The sequence below is a fragment of the Macrotis lagotis genome, chromosome 1 (assembly GCF_037893015.1).
Source record: "Macrotis lagotis isolate mMagLag1 chromosome 1, bilby.v1.9.chrom.fasta, whole genome shotgun sequence".
Lineage (NCBI taxonomy): Eukaryota > Metazoa > Chordata > Mammalia > Peramelemorphia > Peramelidae > Macrotis > Macrotis lagotis.
The window spans coordinates 183,556,100-183,576,919 of NC_133658.1; the positions used below are offsets into that span (position 1 = coordinate 183,556,100).

At 35.2% G+C, this 20,820-nt stretch overlaps 1 protein-coding gene across 1 annotated transcript in view; it reads right to left on the reverse strand.

Moving 5' to 3' along the window:
- Positions 1-20,820, reverse strand: part of PLCB1 (phospholipase C beta 1) — a 964,239-nt gene that overhangs the window by 231,927 nt on the left and 711,492 nt on the right. The window contains exon 11 of the mRNA XM_074209479.1: positions 15,289-15,446. Within this exon, the coding sequence (XP_074065580.1) occupies positions 15,289-15,446 (158 nt within the window). The remainder of the gene's footprint in view (positions 1-15,288; positions 15,447-20,820) is intronic.

Consider the following 20,820-nt stretch of genomic DNA (forward strand, 5'->3'; position numbering starts at 1 on the left):
TCAGAACTATTTTGCTATGTCAATAAATTGGACAATCTCAGTGAAATGGATGAGTATTTATAAGAATTATAAATTGCTGAGATAAAGGAAGAGAACACTGAATATCTAAATAAACCCATTTCAGAAATCCAAATTGAACAAACCATGTATGAACTCCCTAAGAAAAAAATCTCCGGGGCCAGATGAATTCAAAAGTGAATTCTACCAATCTATGTAAACTATTTAGAAAAACAGATCAAGAAGGATTTTCAAATTCCTTCCATAACAACAATATGGTGCTGATACCTCAGGAAGAGTCAAAAGAGAGAAAGAAAATTTTAGACCAATTTTCCTAATGAATTAGGATTCAAAAATTATAAATAAAAATTAGCAAAGTGATTACAGCAAGTTATCATCAGGTTAATATACAATGATCAAGTAAGATTTATACCAGGAAAGCAGGGTTGGTTCAATATAAGGAAAACTATCAGCATAATTTACTATTTCAATAATAAATATTACAGAAATATTATAATTAATAATCTCAATAGATGCTGAAAAAGCTTTTGACCATAGAGCACTCATTCCCATTAAAAAATACTATAGAGCCTAGGAATAAATGGATTTTTCCTTAAAATGATAAGAGTATCTGTCTAAAAACCATCAACAAGCAGTATATGTAATAGGGACAAACTAGAAATGTTCCCAACATGATCAGGAGTGAAACCAGGATGTTTGTTATCAGCACTATTATTCAATATCAGATATGTTACTTTAGCAATAAGAGAAGAAAAAGAAATTGAAGGAATTATAATAGCAATGAAGAAACAAAAGTCTCACCCCCTGAAGATGATATAATGGTACAGAGAACTCTAGAAAATCATCTAAAAACTACTGAAAACATAGCAACTTTTAGCAAAAGTCACCGGATATAAAATAAACCCACATATATCCTCAGAATTTCTCTACCTTACTAACAAGATACAGCAGCAAGAGATAGAAAGAGAAATACCATTTAAAATAACTCCACACAACATAAACTATTTGTGAGTCTACTTGACAAAGTAGGCTCAGAAACTCTATGAAAATAACTATAAAAGGGTTTTCACACAACTAAAATCAGATTTAAATAACTGGCAAATAACAATTGCTTGTGGGTAGTTTGAACTAATATAATAAAAATGACAATTCTACCTAAATTAATTTGCTTATTCAGTGCCATGCCAAACTTCCAAAACATTACTTTAATGAGCAAGAAAAATGAGTGACTATTTTCATATGAAGGAATAAAAGGTCAAAAATATCAGGGGGAATTAATGAAAAAAATGCAAAGGAAGGTGACCTAGCCATATCTGTTTTAAAATTTTATTATTAAGCATAGGTCATTAAAACTGTTTGATACTGGCTAAGAAATAGAATAGTGGATCAGTGGAATAGATTGGGTACAAAAGACAGTAATCAACTATAGTAATCTACTGTTTGATAAAACCAAAGATTCTGGAATCAAAACTTACTCTATGATAAAAATTGCTAGGAGAACTGGACAATAGTATGGCAGAAACTAGACATAGACCAACATCTCTTACCTTTACAATATAAGTTGAGAGTACAGAATTTACACATAAAAGGTAATATTATAAACCAATTAAGAGAACAAGGAATAGTTTTCCCATCAGTTATTTGGAAAGGGGAGCAGTTTAAGATCAAAGAAGAGATAGAGAATATTACTAAAAACAAACTGAATAATTTTTATAGCATTACATTAAGAAGGTTTTGCACAAACAAACCACTGCAATCAAGCTTAAAAGAAATGTGGTGTTAGAAAATTTTTTTACTAGTGCTTCTGACAAAGGATTCATTTCTAAAATATATAGAGAACTGAGTCATCTATAAAAAAAATCATTCCCCCAATTGTTAATGGTCAAATAATATGGAAAAGTAATTCTCAGACAAAATCTATCTATACTCATATGAAAAATTGCTCTAAATTATTATTGATTAGAGAAATGATTAAGACATCTCTGAGGTACCACTGCACACCTTTAAGATTAATCAACATGATTAGAAAGGAATATGAACAATGTTGGAAGGGAAGTGGGAAAACTGGGACACCAATGCAGTGTTGGTAAAGTTGTGAACTGATCCAATCTTTCTGGAGAGTAATTTGGAGTTATGCTCAAAGGGCAATAAAATGTCCATACCTTCAGATCCAGCAATATCACTATTGGATTTGTAACCTGAAGAGATCATGAAGAAGGGTAAAAATCCCATATGTACAAAAATATTCATAGCAACTCTTTTTGAAGTGGCAAAGAATTGGAAATTGAAGGGATGCCCATCAATTGAGAAATGACTGAACTAACTGTGATATATATATATATATACATGTTTGTGTGTGTGTGTGTGTGTGTGTGTGTGTGTGTGTGAAATGGAACACTCTTGTTCTATAAGAAATCATGAAGGAAGGGATTTCAGGAAAATCTGGAAAGAGTTGCATGAATTGATTAACAGTGACTAAAGCAGAACCCAACATTACACACATTTAACAGCAACATGGGATGATGATCAACTATGATGGATTTATTCATTTTAGTAACACAATAATTAAAGACAACTTTAAAAGGCTTGTGATGAAAAATACCATTCTCCATATCCATAGAAGGAACTGTAGAATTTAAATGAAGACCAAAGCTTCTTACCTTCAGTTTTAAAAAAATTCATATATTATGCCATTTGTTTTATCTCTAATATTTTCTTTCTTCCATTTGGATTTGATTCTTCTCTCACAACATGATCAATATGGATCTATATTCAGGAAGATTATAAATGTAGAGCCTATATCAGATTGCTTTCTATCAGGGGGGAGGGGAGAAAGAAAGGAGGGAGAAAAAAGTAAAACTCAAAACTTTAAAAAGTGATTGGTAAAAATTGCCATTACATGTAATTGGAAAAAAAAGAAAATATTTAAAAAGCCAAATTATATCTAGTTATGAGCCCACTTAGAAACAGTGAATATATTATGAATATCATTAATTATAACACTTAGTAAGTGATATTTTCTCACTTATCATTTTTGTATGGTAACTTTTCACACATTGTTGAAACAACAGATTCTTTTGACTTAGTAGTATTTTATTTCTTTCTTTATTTTATCACTTCTAAGTAATTTTAGTTTAAAAAATGGATATAGAATAAATGCTTAGAATGCCTAATTATCTGAGAAAGGATTAACTGCCTTAAGAGTTCCCTTTATTTACTACCAACTTTGTTTAAGCTGGCCATTTTCCCTATCCAATCTTTTTTTCTGATCCTAGTGCTATTTTGGTGTTCACTTTTCTATCTCGTGTCCAGACAGTGGGCAAATCTAAAGCCAGATTATTTACATATAATCATGCACACATACATAGAGGATGAGGACTGAATCTTTGATTTCATATGCACATGGAACTCTTCTTTGATAAACCTCCTTTACCCCTACAGACAATGTACATTCTAAAAAGAATAGTCCAGAGGATTGAGAGGTTAAGTGACTTGCTATCCTACCTGCTTTTACCTAACCATTCTGTTACTTTAGTGTTTGCATGTTATAGGAATGACAAACTCCAAAGCTATTTCTGAAATTGCTAAAGGACTTGGTTACTTTGGAGTTGAGGCAATCCCTTCATTGGTCATTGGGCAGGAAGATTTAAAGACTATGGACTTAAAAAGCTTTCTTTTTTCCTTTCATTGTCAAAGGAGCATTAAACAATGCTGGAATTTCCTGCAACGGGTTGGGAAGGGTTGGTCCTCCACCTATACCCTGGAAGGATAGCTATTGTTTCCACATGGCAGCTAGAACAAGAAGACTCAGTTAGGTGAGCTTAATATTGGGCCTCTGACTTCCTTTTATACTTTGTAGTTTTTTTTGCCTAATTGTAGGTAACTGAACATCTATCTCAAGATGGACATGAGCAGGCTTGCAGGTGACCATGTGAGCTGAAGAGTCTTGCCAACATCAACCTCGAGGGATATATTACAGAGCCAAGATTAGAGAGACTGTATGAATTTCACAATACTTGCAACTGCATAATGATTCTTGTGTTTTTAAAATCAATTTCTTTTTTTATTAAAGATTTTATTTATTTTTGAGTTTTACAATTTTTCCCCTAATCTTACTTCCCTTCCCCCACCCCCACCCCCACAGAAGGCTGTTTGTCAGTGTTTACATTGTTTCCATGGTAAACATTGATCCAAATTGAATGAGATGAGAGACAAATGATATCCTTAGGGAAGAAACATGAAGTATAAAAGATAGCAAGATCAGACAATAAGATATCAGGGTTTGTTTTTTTTTCTTCTAAATTTAAGGTAATAGTCCTTGTTCTTTGTTCAAACTCCACAGTTCTTTCTCTGGATATAGATGGTATTCTCCACTGCAGACAGCCCCAAATTGTCCCTGATTGTTGTACTGATAGAATGAGGGAGTCCATCAAGGTTGAACATCACCCCCATGTTGCTGTTAGGGTGTACAGTGTTTTTCTAGTTCCGCTCATCTCACTCAGCATCAGTTCATGCAAATCCCTCCAGGCTTCCCTGAATTCCAGTCCCTCCTGGTTTCTAATAGAATAATAGTGTTCCATGACATACATATACTACAGTTTGCTAAGCCATTCCATAATTGAAGGAACTTTACTTGATTTCCAATTCTTTGCCACCACAAACAGGGATGCTATGAATATTTTTGTACAAGTGATGTTTTTACTCTTTTTTCATCATGTCTTCAGGGTATAGACTGAGGAGTAGTATACTGGATCAAAGGGTATGCACATTTTTTTTTTACAAATAATGTTTTTTATACATTAATAAAATATTCTTGTTTAAGAGTAAACAAAATACTCCCCCTGAAAAAATATAGATTCGCTTGAGCGATAAATTAAAGGGGAGAGAAAAAAATTAAAATTAAAAAAATAATAGTAATAATTGTAGATATGGCCAGGTGGTACAATGGACGGAGCACCAGCCCTGGACCTACGAGCACCGAACCCATATCGGGCCCCATACACCCAACAATCACCCAGCCATGTGACATGCAAGCCACCCCAACCCCACTGCCCTGCAAAAACCAAAAAAGAAAAAGAAAAAAAAGAACCAAAATAAAATAAAATAGTAATAATAGTAGGGGTGGCTGGGTGACTGACAGAGAATTGGTCCTTGAGCCAGGAGCACCTGGGTCCAAATCCAGCCTCAGACACCCAACAATCACCCTGCTATGTGGCAGGCCACCCAGCCCCATTTGCCCTGCAACTCCCCCAAAATAATAATAATAAAAAATGTGCTTCAGTCTTTGTTCCAACACCAACAACTCTGTTGCGGGTGGATCACATTCTTTATAATAAATCCATCACAAAAGTTACTTCCATATTTTACCACCGTTGCCATTGCTGATCACAACTCCGTCCTTTCATATTTCTCCACTACCAATGTACTCTATTTTCTCTCTCCTTTCACTCTGACTCTGCTGTAGAGGAGCTGAGAGGTGCAGCAGACAGATCCTTGGTCCTGGGGCCAAGAGGGTTACCCCGAGCCCCCATACCACCCCTTAGGCCCAGCATCCACCTGGCCCTATGGTCCTGGACAGGCCTTCCAATCCCAGCTCCTTGCAAGAAGTAAAAAAAGAAAATGTGTTATATCTGACCACTCTCCCCCCATGGTCCATCCTCTCCTCCATCACTCACATCACCCCCCTTCCCCCTGTTCCCCCCTTCTTCTTACTCCAGATGTCTATACCCCATTGAGTATATATGTTGTTTCCTCTCCTAGCCACCTCTGATGAGAGCAAAGATTCCCTCAGTCCCCCTTGTCTTCCCTCTTTCCATATCATTGCAATAGCTCATTGTAATAAAGAAAAATCTTATTATATAAAATATCTTGGCCTATTACTCCTCTCCTTTTTCTTTCTCCCATTACATTTCCCTTTTTTCTATTGACTCCATTTTTACACCATATTTTAACTTCGAATTCAACTTTCTCCTGTGCTACAACTATAAAAGCTCCCTCTACCTGCTCTATTAACTGAGAAGGTTCATATGAGTATTATCAGTGTCATTTTTCTATGCAGGAATACATGCAGTTCATCATGTTTAAGTCCCTCATATTTCCCCCTTATCCTCCAATCTCTATGCTTCACCTGAGTCCTGTATTTTAAGATCAAACCTTCTGTTCAGCTCTGGACATTCTAACAGGAACATTTGAAATTCCCCTGGTTCATTGAAAGTCCATCTTTTTCCCTGGAAGAGGACATTCATTTTTGCTGGGTAGTTGATTCTTGGTTGCATTCCAAGGTCTTTTGCCTTCCGGAATATTATATTCCAAGCCCTATGAGCTTTTAATGTTGCTGCTGCTAAGTCCTGTGTGATCCTGACTGCAGCTCCACGATATTTGAATTGTGTCCTTCTGGCTGCTTGTAATATTTTCTCTTTGACTTGGGAGTTCTGGAACTTGGCTATAATATTCCTAGGGGTTGGTTTTTAGGATCTCTTACCCGGGGGGGATCGGTGGATTCTCTCCATTTCTATTTTGCCCTCTGCTTCTAGAATACCAGGGCAATTTTCCTGCAGTAATTCTTTTTTTGGGAGGGGGTTGCAAGGCAAATGGGGTTAAGTGGCTTGCCCAAGGCCACACACCCAGGTACTCCTGACTCCAGGGCCGGTGCTTTATCCACTATGCCACCTAGCTGCCCCTGCAGTAATTCTTTGAAAATGATGTCAAGGCTCTTTTCCTGATCATGACTTTCAGGTATTCCAATAATTTTTAAATTATCTTTCCTAAATCTGTTTTCCATATCAGTTGTTTCTTCAATGAGATGTTTCACATTTTCTTCTAATTTTTCATTTTTTTGGTTTTGAAGTAATGACTCCTGATTTCTCGTAAATTCATCAATCTCCCTGAGTTTTATTCTTTGCCTGAAGGATTTGTTTTCCTCAGAGAGTTTTCTGATCTCTTTTCCTATCTGGCCAATTTTGTTTTTTAAAGCATTCTTCTCAATAACTTTTTGAACTGTTTTATCCATTTGACCTAAGCTGGTTTTTAGCATTCTATTTTCTTCAGCATTTTTTTGGATTTCCTTGACTAGGCTGCTGACTTCATTTTCATTTTCTTCCTGCATCTCTCTCCTTTCTTTTCCCAGTTTTTCTTCTAACTCCCTCATTTGATTTTCAAAGTCTTTTTTGATCTCTGTCATAGCCTGATCCCAATTTCTGTTTTTCTTGGAATCTTTAGATGCAGGAGCTTGTGCTTCCTCATCTTCAGACTGAGTATATTGATTCTTCTTGGGATCATAGAAAATGTATTTCTCAATGGTGTTCCTCTTTTTTTCTCTGCTTGCTCATTTTCCCAGCCTAAGCCTGTTTTGGGGGTGTTTCCTGACCTTTTGGGACACTCCCACAAGGGTCTCAGTGTGTGAGGCTCTGTCCTCCCTCCTGGTCTGTGAATGACCATATGCGTCCCCCTCTGCCACGGGGCTGAGGTGGGGGGGGGTCTGCTGTTCTATGGGTGTGCCTAGACTGTGATTAGGGTCTGAATGTGGTCAGAGCCCCAGAGTCCTGTTCCAGGGGCAGAGGACAGAGCTTAGCAGTCTCTCTTAACTCCCCTCCCTAGGTTCAATGGGCTCATGCCCTGGGGGCTCCTGCTTATGGGCTCTGCCCGCTTCTGTTCCTGGATCTGGAATGCAGTGGCCATGCTGCTTGCTGTGTGCCCTGAGGGCTGGGTTTCATGTGCTCGCTCTGGCAGAGGTCCCCCACTCTGTTCCCCCAATTTGTACCTGCTGCTCCCCGGGGTGTAGCTCAGGAAACTCCCCTCTGCTGTGAGCCACAGCTCCCAGTGCCCTGGGGCTGCCTCCGGGAGCCTGAAGTTCTGTCCCTCTGGCAGACCACCCCTTTGGCGAGCCACCTTTCCAACCCCGGGAAGCAGAGCCTTTTTGCTCTTTTCCAGGTTACCTTGAGTAGGAGAACTGCCTCCCTGGGTCCCTCTGTGGGTTCTGTGGGTTCTGTTTCTCGAAAATTTAGTTAAAGTCCTTAGTTTTGAAGATTTATGAGAGAGTGCCTAAGACATGATCTGCTCTTGTTGCCATCTTGGCTCTGCCTCTGATCTAAAAATCAATTTCTAATAGCAAAACAGTAGTTATTACTTCTGCTTGTTTGGCTTATTTAAATGTATTTGTCAGTGTTTTTATGAGAGCCTTTTTTGCTATTTTCTTAATGTGCAAAAAATAAATTCCCATTTCATATAAGGTCTATATTTTACTATGAGTACTTTTGACATCATCTTAGACATAAGACAAAGGAAAAAATTATATGTAATTTTTGCCTGGAGTGCTGGAATAGAAGAATAAAAGCAACTTGGACTTTTTTTCCTAGGCGGATTCCCCTGGGACTGAACCTGGTCCAACATGCACTTGGGTCCAGAGCTAAGGTCCCTTTATTAAAATGGAGAGGTCACAGTGTCCCGGCCCCTTAAACCCGAGTTTCTAATTGTTAGCTAGTGGTCAACCAGAATCAGTTCTTTGGTGTCACTAGCTACTTTATGATGTCCATATCAGTCAGGAATCTGAATCTAAACTTTCTTTTGATCAGTCAAAGGTAATGGGAGGCCTTTTGAAATGTCACTGACCTATCTCTCAGGAGTCACTGACACATGTTTACCTATTAGAGCTGTTTTCCCAAAAGAAAAAAAAGAGTTGTCCTTAGGTATAGATCTAGCCTCTTCAGAATAATCTAGGAAAACTCTCTTATTTGTGAAAGAGGACTTGAGCCTTCTAGTCAATGGCATCATCACAGAGCCTAATAGCCATATGTATCACCCAGAGTGCTGGTTCCAAAGAATGGAAAGATTCATTTATATGTAGATCACTGGACCTTGAACTAAAGGACCAAAGTGGATCATGGTGTACACCAGACCAAGAGTTCAAGATGCCAAGAACTGAGAGGCAATCAGTGGATCCCATATTGGACTTGTGCATTGACAGTTAGACCAAATTATTATGAGAAGAACACAAGAAGTCTACATCTTTACAGATGTATTTTTGCCAATATTAGTACATGCCCAAAGGCACCATTGTGGAATACTTGCTATATTTCAAAAACTCATATAGAAAGTAGTTGGACATATGAACTGTTTGCAAGGGTTGATAAATTTTAGCAATACTGCTAACTTTGGAAATATTATGGAAGACTATAATGAGAGTCTGATGAAAATAATAGATCAGATAAACAGCGTTTCATGAGACCCCTTTTCAAAAATTTTAATGCATAAAATAAAATGTGCAGAATTACTCTTGACTATAGAAAACTAATTTGAATCATATAATCCCTGTATGTCTGCCTCTTAGTAGAAGGGTACTCTAAGGATCAAGTTTACTATCCTGCTCCTCATTCCTCAATACTTATTAGGTAACTTAGAAAATACTATTTCTTTACTTCTCTTTTAGATAGTAGGGCACTCTCCCATTGTTATCTTCCTGGTTCTTTGTCTCATATATTACTACTTACAAAAATATAAAAATGTTAATAAAAATATTAATTTTTTCCCTTCTAGTTCATGGATCCACTGAAGTTTCTCTATGCATCCCAAAGGAATCTGTGGACCCCCAGATTGAGAACTGCTGTGATCAAGGTAAATTTCCTTAGGTTTTCAATAAACAAGAGCCACTTTTGTAGAACCTCTGTTAAATATGTTGAGGAAATAACATCATTCCAGAGGAAATATAAATGTTGCTGACTTGGCCATGTACTAAAGACCTTTGAGATACAAGGGCTTTTCTAGAATTTTGTGATTCCTGAATTTTTCTTAAGGACTATGATGCTATCATCAAATTAATGACCACTCAGGTACAGAGGCATAGAAACAGAATGGCAAGATATGCAGTTGTCTTAAAACCCTCAAAGCACATTGGAGACTAATTTTGGACAGATATGAATAAACTTTCTAAGATTTGGTCAACTGTTTCATATTCATAGCAAATATTGACCAAATCAGATCCAATGAAAATTACTTTTTTTTTTTTTGTATAGAGATGTCAGCTTGGAAGCCTTAGGAGCTATCTCTTGCATTTTCCAGCAAAGATCCCAGTGTCAGCAAGAACTTGGAGTTCTTGATTTTGAAGTGGGCTGTCACTGAGGAATTCGAAGACTTTGTATGTGCAGGGAATTTGTGATACTTGCAATTTACCAGGAATATTTATCATCACTAGCAAATAGGAGAGGTGACAGATGCAGATACCTCATCCTGAATGTCACAAACCACCAGAACTGGAGTTGAACCTAAGAAAAGAGTGAGTCAAGGTCATTTGTGATATTCAAAGAACTGGTTTACAAGCAAATGATAAGACAACTGAAAGTATGAACTTTCATCAGATAACATGTCAGTGGAATATATGAACCAATCTTTTTTGCTCAGAAAATAAGAAGCAAGAGCTGAAGCAGCAAATACAATTCAAGAAGGCATTGATGCCTAAAGACTCAACTGTCAGTCCCTTGGAGCAGTGACAAACATAGCCTGTCATATCAGTTTTTTAAAAAAAAACTCCTTCCTTCCATTCATCAAAATTGTTTTCAGTCTAATCATGAAATGAAATAATAATAATAATGTCCCTAAATAAACACACTGAAAACCTTTCTTCTTTTAACTTAAGACATAAAATTATGCCAGTAAGTTTTTAAAATATCATAATACAATAAAAAACACACGCAAACACATACACACACAAACTACAGAACAAAGAGAGGAAGAAGTAATGGACTGATATTTTTAATTGCATTGATGTAATTTCCCAGGGCTGTTTCTATAATTCACTAAAGCTATGGGTCATAGCTCATCATCTGGTTGCATGAATTCCTGAAGTTAGATTTTGAGGATTTAGATTTTAGAGAATTGTCACTCTCTTCCTCCTACCAGTCATGAGACATTCTGGTACTTCTTCAGCTCAAATTCAGCTTGGGGCAGAGAGCAGGATTTTTTTCTCCACACCCTGATGAATTTATGGTCTGCATCTACCCCAATCTTGGCAGTCCATTCCTACTGGTTTCCTCTGACATTTGTTGGTGAGATAATTTCTGGTCCATAGGACAATTTACCTTATTATTGCCTACACTCCAGGTAGATTGAAACCCTTGTATTGCCCTTGGCACGCCATTGCCTTGAGGGCACCTTGCTTTCTAGACAATGGATTACCATAGCAGATTGTCACTGAACATACAGATGGTAGCAGGAAGCAGATGGAGCTACACTATTCATGTTGTTCTATGGCCCTGAAAGCTTTATAGAATGACTTTGGACATATGGGTCAAGAAAGGACCTTAGGGTTAAAAGGAAACATTCCCTAATGATCCAAGATGGATGTAGGTGTAAGCAAGAAGTATCAAATGTTCTCAATATTTGCAAAGGAAAGTACAATGAAATTACATTACATATTTGATGAATCAAAAAAATTCAAGCATGCCCTAAGCATACTCTCTCTAATAAATGATAGGAAGAACATAAGCTATGGCTTATCATAAGTAACTATTTCATAAGGCATATTCAACAAAAACTTTGAAAGACTGTCCAAGCTTCCTGAAATGTTGAAAGAGAAATAGTTTGCAGTATATGGGCTTTCTATAGGTCTCTACTCAAACAAAGACAGAAATTTGAAAGCACAAAATTCAAGGGGAGATTAGCTTTGGCTGACTTCAAGACAAGTATATTTCAATTTAATATGCCAGAATTCTGGGACCAGAACAAAAACTGCAGGATAAACAATATCTAGGTTTCTTAGTATCTGCATACAATTCTATCAGTAATAATACTAATGTCAGTGATGTCTGGGCACAAGTTAAATCTGTTTTTAAATTTATTTTTATTGACTGGCAATTGCAATGAAAGGCTATCCACACACATTATAATCCATCCCTTAACTACAGAAGAATGAGGAAAGAAGTATATGATGTCAAGATCTTCAACAACATGGTTGAGTTGAGAAATGTTGATATTCATGAGATACACAAGAGTTAGCAGAACAATTGGAAACTATTCTATCCTTAGCTATAGAGAAACCAAGCAGCTTACCTATTTAAAGAATTTCTCTTGGGACTGGAATATGTATGTGTGTGTGTGTGTGTGTGTGTGTGTGTGTGTGTGTGTGTGTACACCCTGCAAGCAAAAACAATTTAGGACAACCACTTACTGTCAATAGGTGAGTTGGTTAAATTCCCTGATGACTAGATAGAGACTGATAAGTACTTACCACAGAGTACTCTAAGCAAAAGAAACTACCTGCTATTAGTGCAAAAAACAACCTGACCTTCAGAAACAGACAATTTAAAGGAAGATTCCATGTACTATACAGCAATAAACACTTCAAATAACTGGTAAGGAAAAGGGAAAGTCCTTGTGTAACTGGAAAGATGGTGATAATTTCACCTGAGTTAGAAATTTTAGAAAGAAGGGAAATAAAATATTTTTGCAACTTACCTGCCTTATAAATTCTTTGAAAAGTTTTTTGAAAATGACTTTTTTCCAATGGCTAGAAGACTTATGCAAACTGATTATTTTTTAGGCTTTTTCAAGGCAAATGGGGTTAAGTGGCTTGCCCAAGGCCACACAGCTAGGTAATTATTAAGTGTCTGAGACTGGATTTGAACCCAGGTACTCCTGACTCCAGGGCCAGTGCTTTACAAACTGATTATTTTCATGTCCCTTTGTCGAATAATCACTCCTTTGCCTCATATTATTGCTATTATATGATTAACCAGCCAGCTGGTAGTTGCTTATTAGACAGATTTATTATTCAGCAGAAGATACTACTTTTTATGTCTACAATGATGTCAAAAGTACTAGACTAAGCAACAGCTAGGTGGCGCAGTGGATAGAGCACCAGCCCTGGAGTCAGGAGTACCTGGGTTCAAATCCGATATCAGACACTTAATAATTACCTAGCTGTGTGATCTTGGACAAGTCACTTAACCCTATTGCCTTGCAATAAACAAACAAAAAAGTATTAGACTAAGCATTATGATATCACTCAATTGTAATACATCAAGAACTAAAAGGGATACAAGACACATCATCTTGTCTAATCCTTATATGTATATGTAAATATGCAAAAGACTAAGGAATCAAAGTATGGAGGGTCCCACAGAATACAATGAACCAATATAGGTTCATTTGGACAGAATTATTATATGGGTAGATTAGAAGAATGCTATCATCACAATACATAGCATACATATATTCATATATTCAATATAATCAAATGGGATTAACATTCAGGGCTTTGTGAACCTTGAAGTCCTATATAAACATTTTAGTAAGCACTACATAATAAGCAATTAATATATCTATTTTCCGCAAGGCATTGCAAAAAAATTTCCACAGAATATCTCTGAGGTTAAAATGTAAAAGGACAGGGAAAGATTAAGTTAAAGAAAATGAAGAATAAGAAATTTTATCAAAAAGTATTCTTTTCATTTAGTTTGGGCCTAACTATTTTGATATAATCTTTTTAGCAGGTGATCTGGAGATTGATGAGATGTCATTGATGACTATAATAAACTTAACAGAACTTAAAAGTTAGAGCTCAAAGAAAGACCATTCATGTAACATCATCCTAAAGGAAATTCTTTAATGGAATAATTTAGAGAATCATTCTTGGTCCTATGCTTATTAAATCTTTCAGTGTTATGATGAGAGACTAACATATGGGCTAACATAATCAAGCTACAAAAACTGCCCTGGCAAGCTAGATTGATGAGCCTAATCTAAAATATGAAATTCAATAACTATAAAGCTAAAGCCCTTATTGGGTTAAACATGTCAATTTTACTAATATAGGATAAATGTGATCTGGTTAGTAAAATTTGGGAGTGTAGGGAACTATAAATTTAAAATGAGTTAAAAATGTGCAATGACAAACACAAAAAGCAAATTTCATTTTAGCTTTAATAGTTGCATAGTCCCCATAAGGAAAGATGTGAGTGGTCCTCTGTGGTTTGACCTAATCAGATCATATCTGTAATATTGTGTTTAGTTCAGCATGTTGTATTATAGTAAGGATTCTCAAAAAATAGAGATCGTCTAGAGAATAATAATCAAGATGATGAAGGGATTCAAAATCATACTATACAAAGGCAAGTTGAAATAGGCTAGGTTATTTGTTCCAGAGAAAAGAAGACCTAAAGAGGACAACAGTTATATTTAGTTTTTGAAAGTTGTGAGGGGTGAGATAAGTTTCCCTTGATACTAGAGGGTAGAACTAGGTGATGAGAGGAATGTGCAGTCAGATTTCAGATTTCTATTTTCTTTCTCTTTCACCTCTCTTTCTCTTTCTTCTTTTCTCTCATCTCTTCTCTCCTCTTCTCTCCTCTCCTCTCTTTATTCCCTTCTTTATTCCTCTCCCTGCCCCTCAAGTCCACCCTCAGTAAGAAACATAGATCTACCTAACTAATTCTAACAATTTGAGCAGTCACGAAGTAGAATGGGCTTCCTTGGTGAAGAGTCCTTAAACAATGGATGTCTTCAAATGGAGGCTGGATAAATAGATAAAGTCAGTTCCTGTTCACATGTGAATTGGACTTCTGTGACCTCTAAGATCTTTTGATTTGGTCACTGATCTAGTGCAAGGAATGATTAAGTAAAAGAAAATGAATAATAAGAAATTTATCAAAAAGTAATACATTCATTTAGTTCAGGTCTAACTATTTTGATAGAGTCTAGCAGGTGATTTGGAGATTGATGATATATCACTGATGAAATTAAGGTGTCTTCCTCTAGGTGACTCAAGTGACAGTAATTAGTAGAACCAATGGCTTGTCAGGAAAATATAAACTCCTTTGGGTGAAGTAAGGTATCAGGGACTATTATTAGATCTTTCCAGGAAAAGAGTATTTATGTAGGATACAGGAGTAGCTTAGTTAATCATGGGAGAAGTACATCATTTCCTCCTGCCTTCATACTGTAAATTAACAAAATGACTCTTGCCCAAGTCTATTTCTAATGAATTTGATTAACAAAATCAAAGTTTCTGATAATAGTGTCTGAGAAGTGATAAAAATCTATTTTTTATCACCAGTAAAACTGAGAATCAGCACCTAAACCTACAGTGATCCTTTGCTCAAGGTTTCAAATGTAGACATTTAGCATCAGAAAGTAATATAGACACCATCAAATTCAAGCCTCTTTCATAAAAATGTTAAAATTGACTTTCCCAAAGTCATACAGCCAAAGAGTTGCAGAGCTGGGATCCTCCACTTCACTGTCTTACACATAAGGTTCTCTCATCAACTAAACCATTCATCATACCTTAAAAGAGATCTCTGTAGTCATGGTGAAACCATGGGTAATGACAGGTTCTTCTTCTGCTGTTCGTCCCTTCCAGCAATCCAGTTCCACACAGCGACAGCCAGATAAAAGTACTTGGCGATACATCTCTACTGAGGAGTTGCCAGCTAACTGGCCAGCTGTGGAAAAACAAGACTATGAGACCAAGACAGTCAACAAAAGAAAACAAAAAAATGGCATAGGTAAGGTATTTTAACACTACATGAAAACATACTTCTCAAAACTTTCCTAAAATTTCAAGTGGCAAAGAGTGACCTCAGCCAGGCTATTACATCTCCCAACTTCATGAATTCTTGAACTATGACAAGGGACACCACTATCCTTCGAGTTTAGATTTAAAATAAAAGATTTTAAGTTTAGGTATAAACCTTAAAATTTCAATTATCTTCTTTATAGTTTTCCTCAGTTCTGCTATCCAATCAATTGGCAAATTTTGTCAATTTTCCCTCCATAATCTCTCTTACAATCTTCCTTTCTTTGAATTAGGAATATCATTCTAATGGAGGATCTGGATCATTTTTTGCTTGAACTATTTATTACAATAGGCTCCTAACTGGTTACTCTGATCTCAATGTCTCCACTCTCCAATCGATCCTCCACTCAGTTGCCAAATAAATATCCCAAAAGTAGAGATTTCCTTTGATGTACATTTAAAGTCTTACAATCTGGTTCCAATTTAGCTTTCCAGGATTATTGCTCATTAATTTGCTTCATATACTACACGTTCCAGCCAAACTGGCCCATTTGCTGCTCTGTCATAAATTTTAAAATTCTTAACTCTGTGTAGCTCAGATACAGAGGGTCTCTTTTTATCTTTGCTACCACAAAAACTTTGTGTTTATATTATACATGGGTTGTTTTTTCCCAAGAGAATATGGCCTCCCTGAAGGCAGAGATAATTTGACTTTTGTCTTTATATTCCCTTCCTCTAAGACAAAGATTACCAAATAGGCATTTAATAAATGCTTACTGACTGATTTTGTCCTCTCTGGTGATTGTTATTTTTAAATTTTATTTATGTTTTATAATTTTTATTGACATTTGTTTTTACAACACTTTTATTTCTGAATATATCCTTTTTTCTTCCATTACCCATAGAAACCATCCCTTATAAAAGTCAGCCACAAAAATAATACTTCACACTGACAGGCTTTATACGATCTTGAATCATTAAGTTCATACTTAATCAATATCTTTCACCCTAATTTGTTATCATTTTGGGACATAAAAGTCACATCCTTTCTCCTAAAGATTAGCAGAGGGAAAGAAGAGCATAAATTATTACTGAAAATGACAATTTGGAAAAATCTGAGTTGGAGCCCATAAATTAAAATGAAAACACTTTCTTAAAAACTCCATTTATTTATTTATTTTTAGTCATTCATTCATTCATTTATTTATTTGTTTGTTTGTTTGTTTGTTTGTTTGTTTATTTATTTAAGGCAATGGTGTTAAGTGACTTGCTCAGGGTCACACATCTAGGCAATTATTTAGTGTCTGAAGTCAAATTTGAATTCAGGTCCTCCTGACTCCAGGGCTAGTGCTCCATCCACTGTGCCCCCTAAGCTAGCCAAGAAAACACTTCTGCCACAGCTGTCTACTAAATTCCATCCCCCTTTCCCCTACACACTTACTCTCCTCAATCCCTCTGGAAAACCAAGAAAAGCAAAACAACAAAAATAATAAATAAGCAACTAAAATAAATATAGTCAAAACCAAATTCCCATGTTGTCCATCTCCAAAAATATATTTCATTTTGCATATTAGTCTATCACATCTTTGGCAAGAGATGTGTAGTATCCTTCATCTTCAGTCCTCTGGAATCATTGTTAAAAATTGCATTGATCAGACCAAGTTCTTCATTCTTTCAAATTTATGCATTTTAAATATGTTACTACAGTACAAATTGTTCTCTTGATTCTACTCAATTCTACCTAAATTATTTCATATAAGCCTTCCCAAATTTCTCTGAAAACATTCCTTTCATAATTACAATACTATACCAAGGTATTTTTCACTTATTAAAATGAATTCAATTATTCTCCATATGATGGGCATATCCTTAGTTTCAAATCTCTGCAACCACAAGAAAGGTATGTTAAAAATATTTTTGCACATATTCTCCAATTTGGTTCATTATCAATTTAGCTTTCAGATGGATCTTCATAATGTGCAGGTCACTTCCATATTTACTAAACTCCTTTGATTCCCTGTTAACTCTAGGATCAAATATAAAAATACTCTGTTTTTAAAATTTTTTATCACTTGGTTCATTCTTACATCATCCAATATTCTTTTTTTTAGGTTTTTGCAAGGTAAACAGGGTTAAATGGCTTGCCCAAGGCCATACAGCTAGGTAATTATTAAGTGTCTGAGACCAGATTTGAACCCAGGTACTCCTGACTCCAAGGCCGGTGCTTTATCCACTATACCACCTAGCCGCCCCCATCATCACCCAATATTCTTACAGTTTATTCACCTTTGTATACTCTGACATCCATGATATTGACTTGCTTTTTATATATGACATACCATTTCCCAAATCTGGACATTTTCATTAGTCATTCCCTATGCCTAAATTTCTCTCCAATTCTGTCTCTGTCTCTTAGTTTCCCTAACTTCCTTTTAGTTTCAGCAAAAATTCAACCTTTTTCCAAAAACTTTTCTAGATTAAACTTAATACTAGTGCCTTTTCCAGAGATTATCTCTAATTTATCCTGTATATGCCTTGTTTATACATAGTTGTTTATATGTTGTCTTCCCATTGGACTGTTATATTCTTGAGAGATAGATTTTTTCCTTTCTTTACATTCCCAATGTTTAGCACAGTGCCTAGACCATAATAGGTATTTGATAAATGTTTTTTGACTTGACTACATTAGTACTGCCCCATCTTTTTAGGATCTCTTGGAGATATGAATCTAGAATTTATATTGTCAATGTGTATGCAGAGTTTAGTAACTTTGGAGACATATTTCTAAATCATTTTCCAGAATGACTACCAATAGTGCATCAGTGTGCTATAAACCATATTTCTTATTAAAAAATAATTTTTCAGATAATTTTTGAGTGCATCTATGTCTCTATGCTTTGCTATTAAAAGGAACACTAATGAGTCAAAGAAATAATTTGCTCCTAAAGAGTTATTTCTTTATGCAATGGTAATGATTTTCTTAATTATTTTATGATGAAGAGATTTTATTGAAATTATACTGCTAATGTGTCTTCTGCTATACTTCAACATAAATAGTTTTAAGAGATTGTGTGTGTGTGTGTGTGTGTGTGTGTGTGTGTGTGTGTGTGTGTGTGTGCTAAATAAGGCTATTTGCACAGTTCTCAGAAATTCTCATATAAAATTCTAAATGAATACTGGAAAATCTTGAGTGTTTCAAAAAGTCATTATTCAAAAAATTATCCTCAAACCACAAAATTAATATTGGTACCATACAGGTAGCCTGTCACCCTTTTCTCCATCTCTAATTCCATCCCATTTATATCAAACTTATAAGAAAGTATAACAAATTCAAGTAGAATTATGATGTTCTACCAATAAATATTGGAATTAAGAACACACACACACACACACACACACACACACACACACACACACACTCACAATGGTAATGTTGACCAGAGTTATAATTTTTAGACCAAATATAAAACATATATGTGTTTCTACAATGTTTATTTTTAGACCTAACCATCTGAACCAGTGTTTATCTTAAGATAGTCAAAAACTATAAAAATTAATCCATTCTCACCTCTCAAAATAATACATGAAACACACACTGCCTTTTTAGACAAGACAACTTAAGAAATTTGTTATTTAGAGAAAATACAAGATAATTATTATGGAATAATACAAAAATAATTATTCAATTGTAACTACTTGTCAAAGAAAGAACTCAAGAGTTAGAAGGAATCTCTGAAATGATCTAATCTTTTTTTTACTTTTTTTGAAAAATAGATGAATAAATCAGATCCTAGAGAGATCAAATGATTGAAATTAGCAGTGCATCAAGAAAGAAACTAGAACCAAAATCTCATTTCAGTGTTCTTCTTTCTTCTCACCCCTGATTTTTTAAAAATAAATTTTTATTAATATTTTTGGATTTGTACATTATAATAGTTTTCCCCAGTGTAACTCCTCCTCTCCTTGCCACTCTCTGAGTTATCCTATATAAAAAAATAGTATTTTTAAAAAACAAAAAAGACGAAAAAGCCAGTACAATCAATCAATACATTAAAAAATCTGAAACTATGTTATACATCTATGGACCTCCATCTCCATAAAGGGATATTGGAGGTATTCTTTAATATTTCTATCTGCTGTTTTTATTAAACATCCCCATCACAAGTATCTGGTCCAAATTTTTCTGACTCCCTTTTCTTTTTTTTAATCTCTCTCTTTTTTAAAGCTAATTTTTCTTTATTCAGTCTTTCCCTCCCTCACCTTTTTATTTATTTTCATCCATTTGTACATATTTCCAAATTACAAAATTTCCCTTCATCCTCCCTTCCCACCCCACTTCCCCTCAGCAGGGAATAGTTAGGTTAGCATTTTACATACATATTTTGTTAAACAAATTTACAAATGAGTAATTTTTGGCATGAGGAATTAGGATTAAGAGAAAAAGATACATTAGAGATAATTTTTATAAAATGTCCATAAGATTTGGAAGGTTTGTTTTTTTCTGTGTGTTTTGTTTTGTTTTGTTTTTTTCTTCCTCTGGCTGGGAATAATATAGACTATTACCAGTCTTATACATTTGTCCTAGCTCTCTGGATTGTCAGAGATTGTCCATCAAGGTTGTTCATCTTATAATGTTGTTGATGTGTACATTGTTCTCTTGGCTCTACTCCTTTTGCTGAGCATCTCTGATTCCCTTTCACAAAATATTAACTGAAGTACATTGACATAACTCATATTCTGTTTCCCTGGAAAACTTTTTGTCATTATGTACATTCTTCAGAAACTTTGATCCTTACTATGACCATTCTAATTTTTTCAAGGAAGAATTTCTAGTTTCATTATTCTTCTATATTTATCAATACTACTACTACTACTACTACTACTACTACTACTACTACTACTACTACTACTACTACTACTACTAAGAAAAGTTTTTACATTGCTCTTGCAGGGAAACTAAATTATTTCTGGCTATTTTCTTTGAACTATGTATCTTTCAAATAAAGGATAATCTACTCAAAGAAGATTGATTCCAGAAATCTACTTATATCCCCTTCACATTTTCATTTGTTAACTCTCCCCTTTTCAGTGATTTTTAAATTATTCTAATTATATCAGTGAATATGTTCTAAAAGGTTTTCTATATTAAACAATAAAATTGATGAACTACATCTCAGAGATAATCTCTTTGTTATCTGAACTCTCTCACTTCATAGTATCTCCTTTGTCCTGATTTTACTTTCTAGCTGTGTGACTTTGTAAAACTCACTTAACCCTGACTGCCTCATAATCATCTCTAG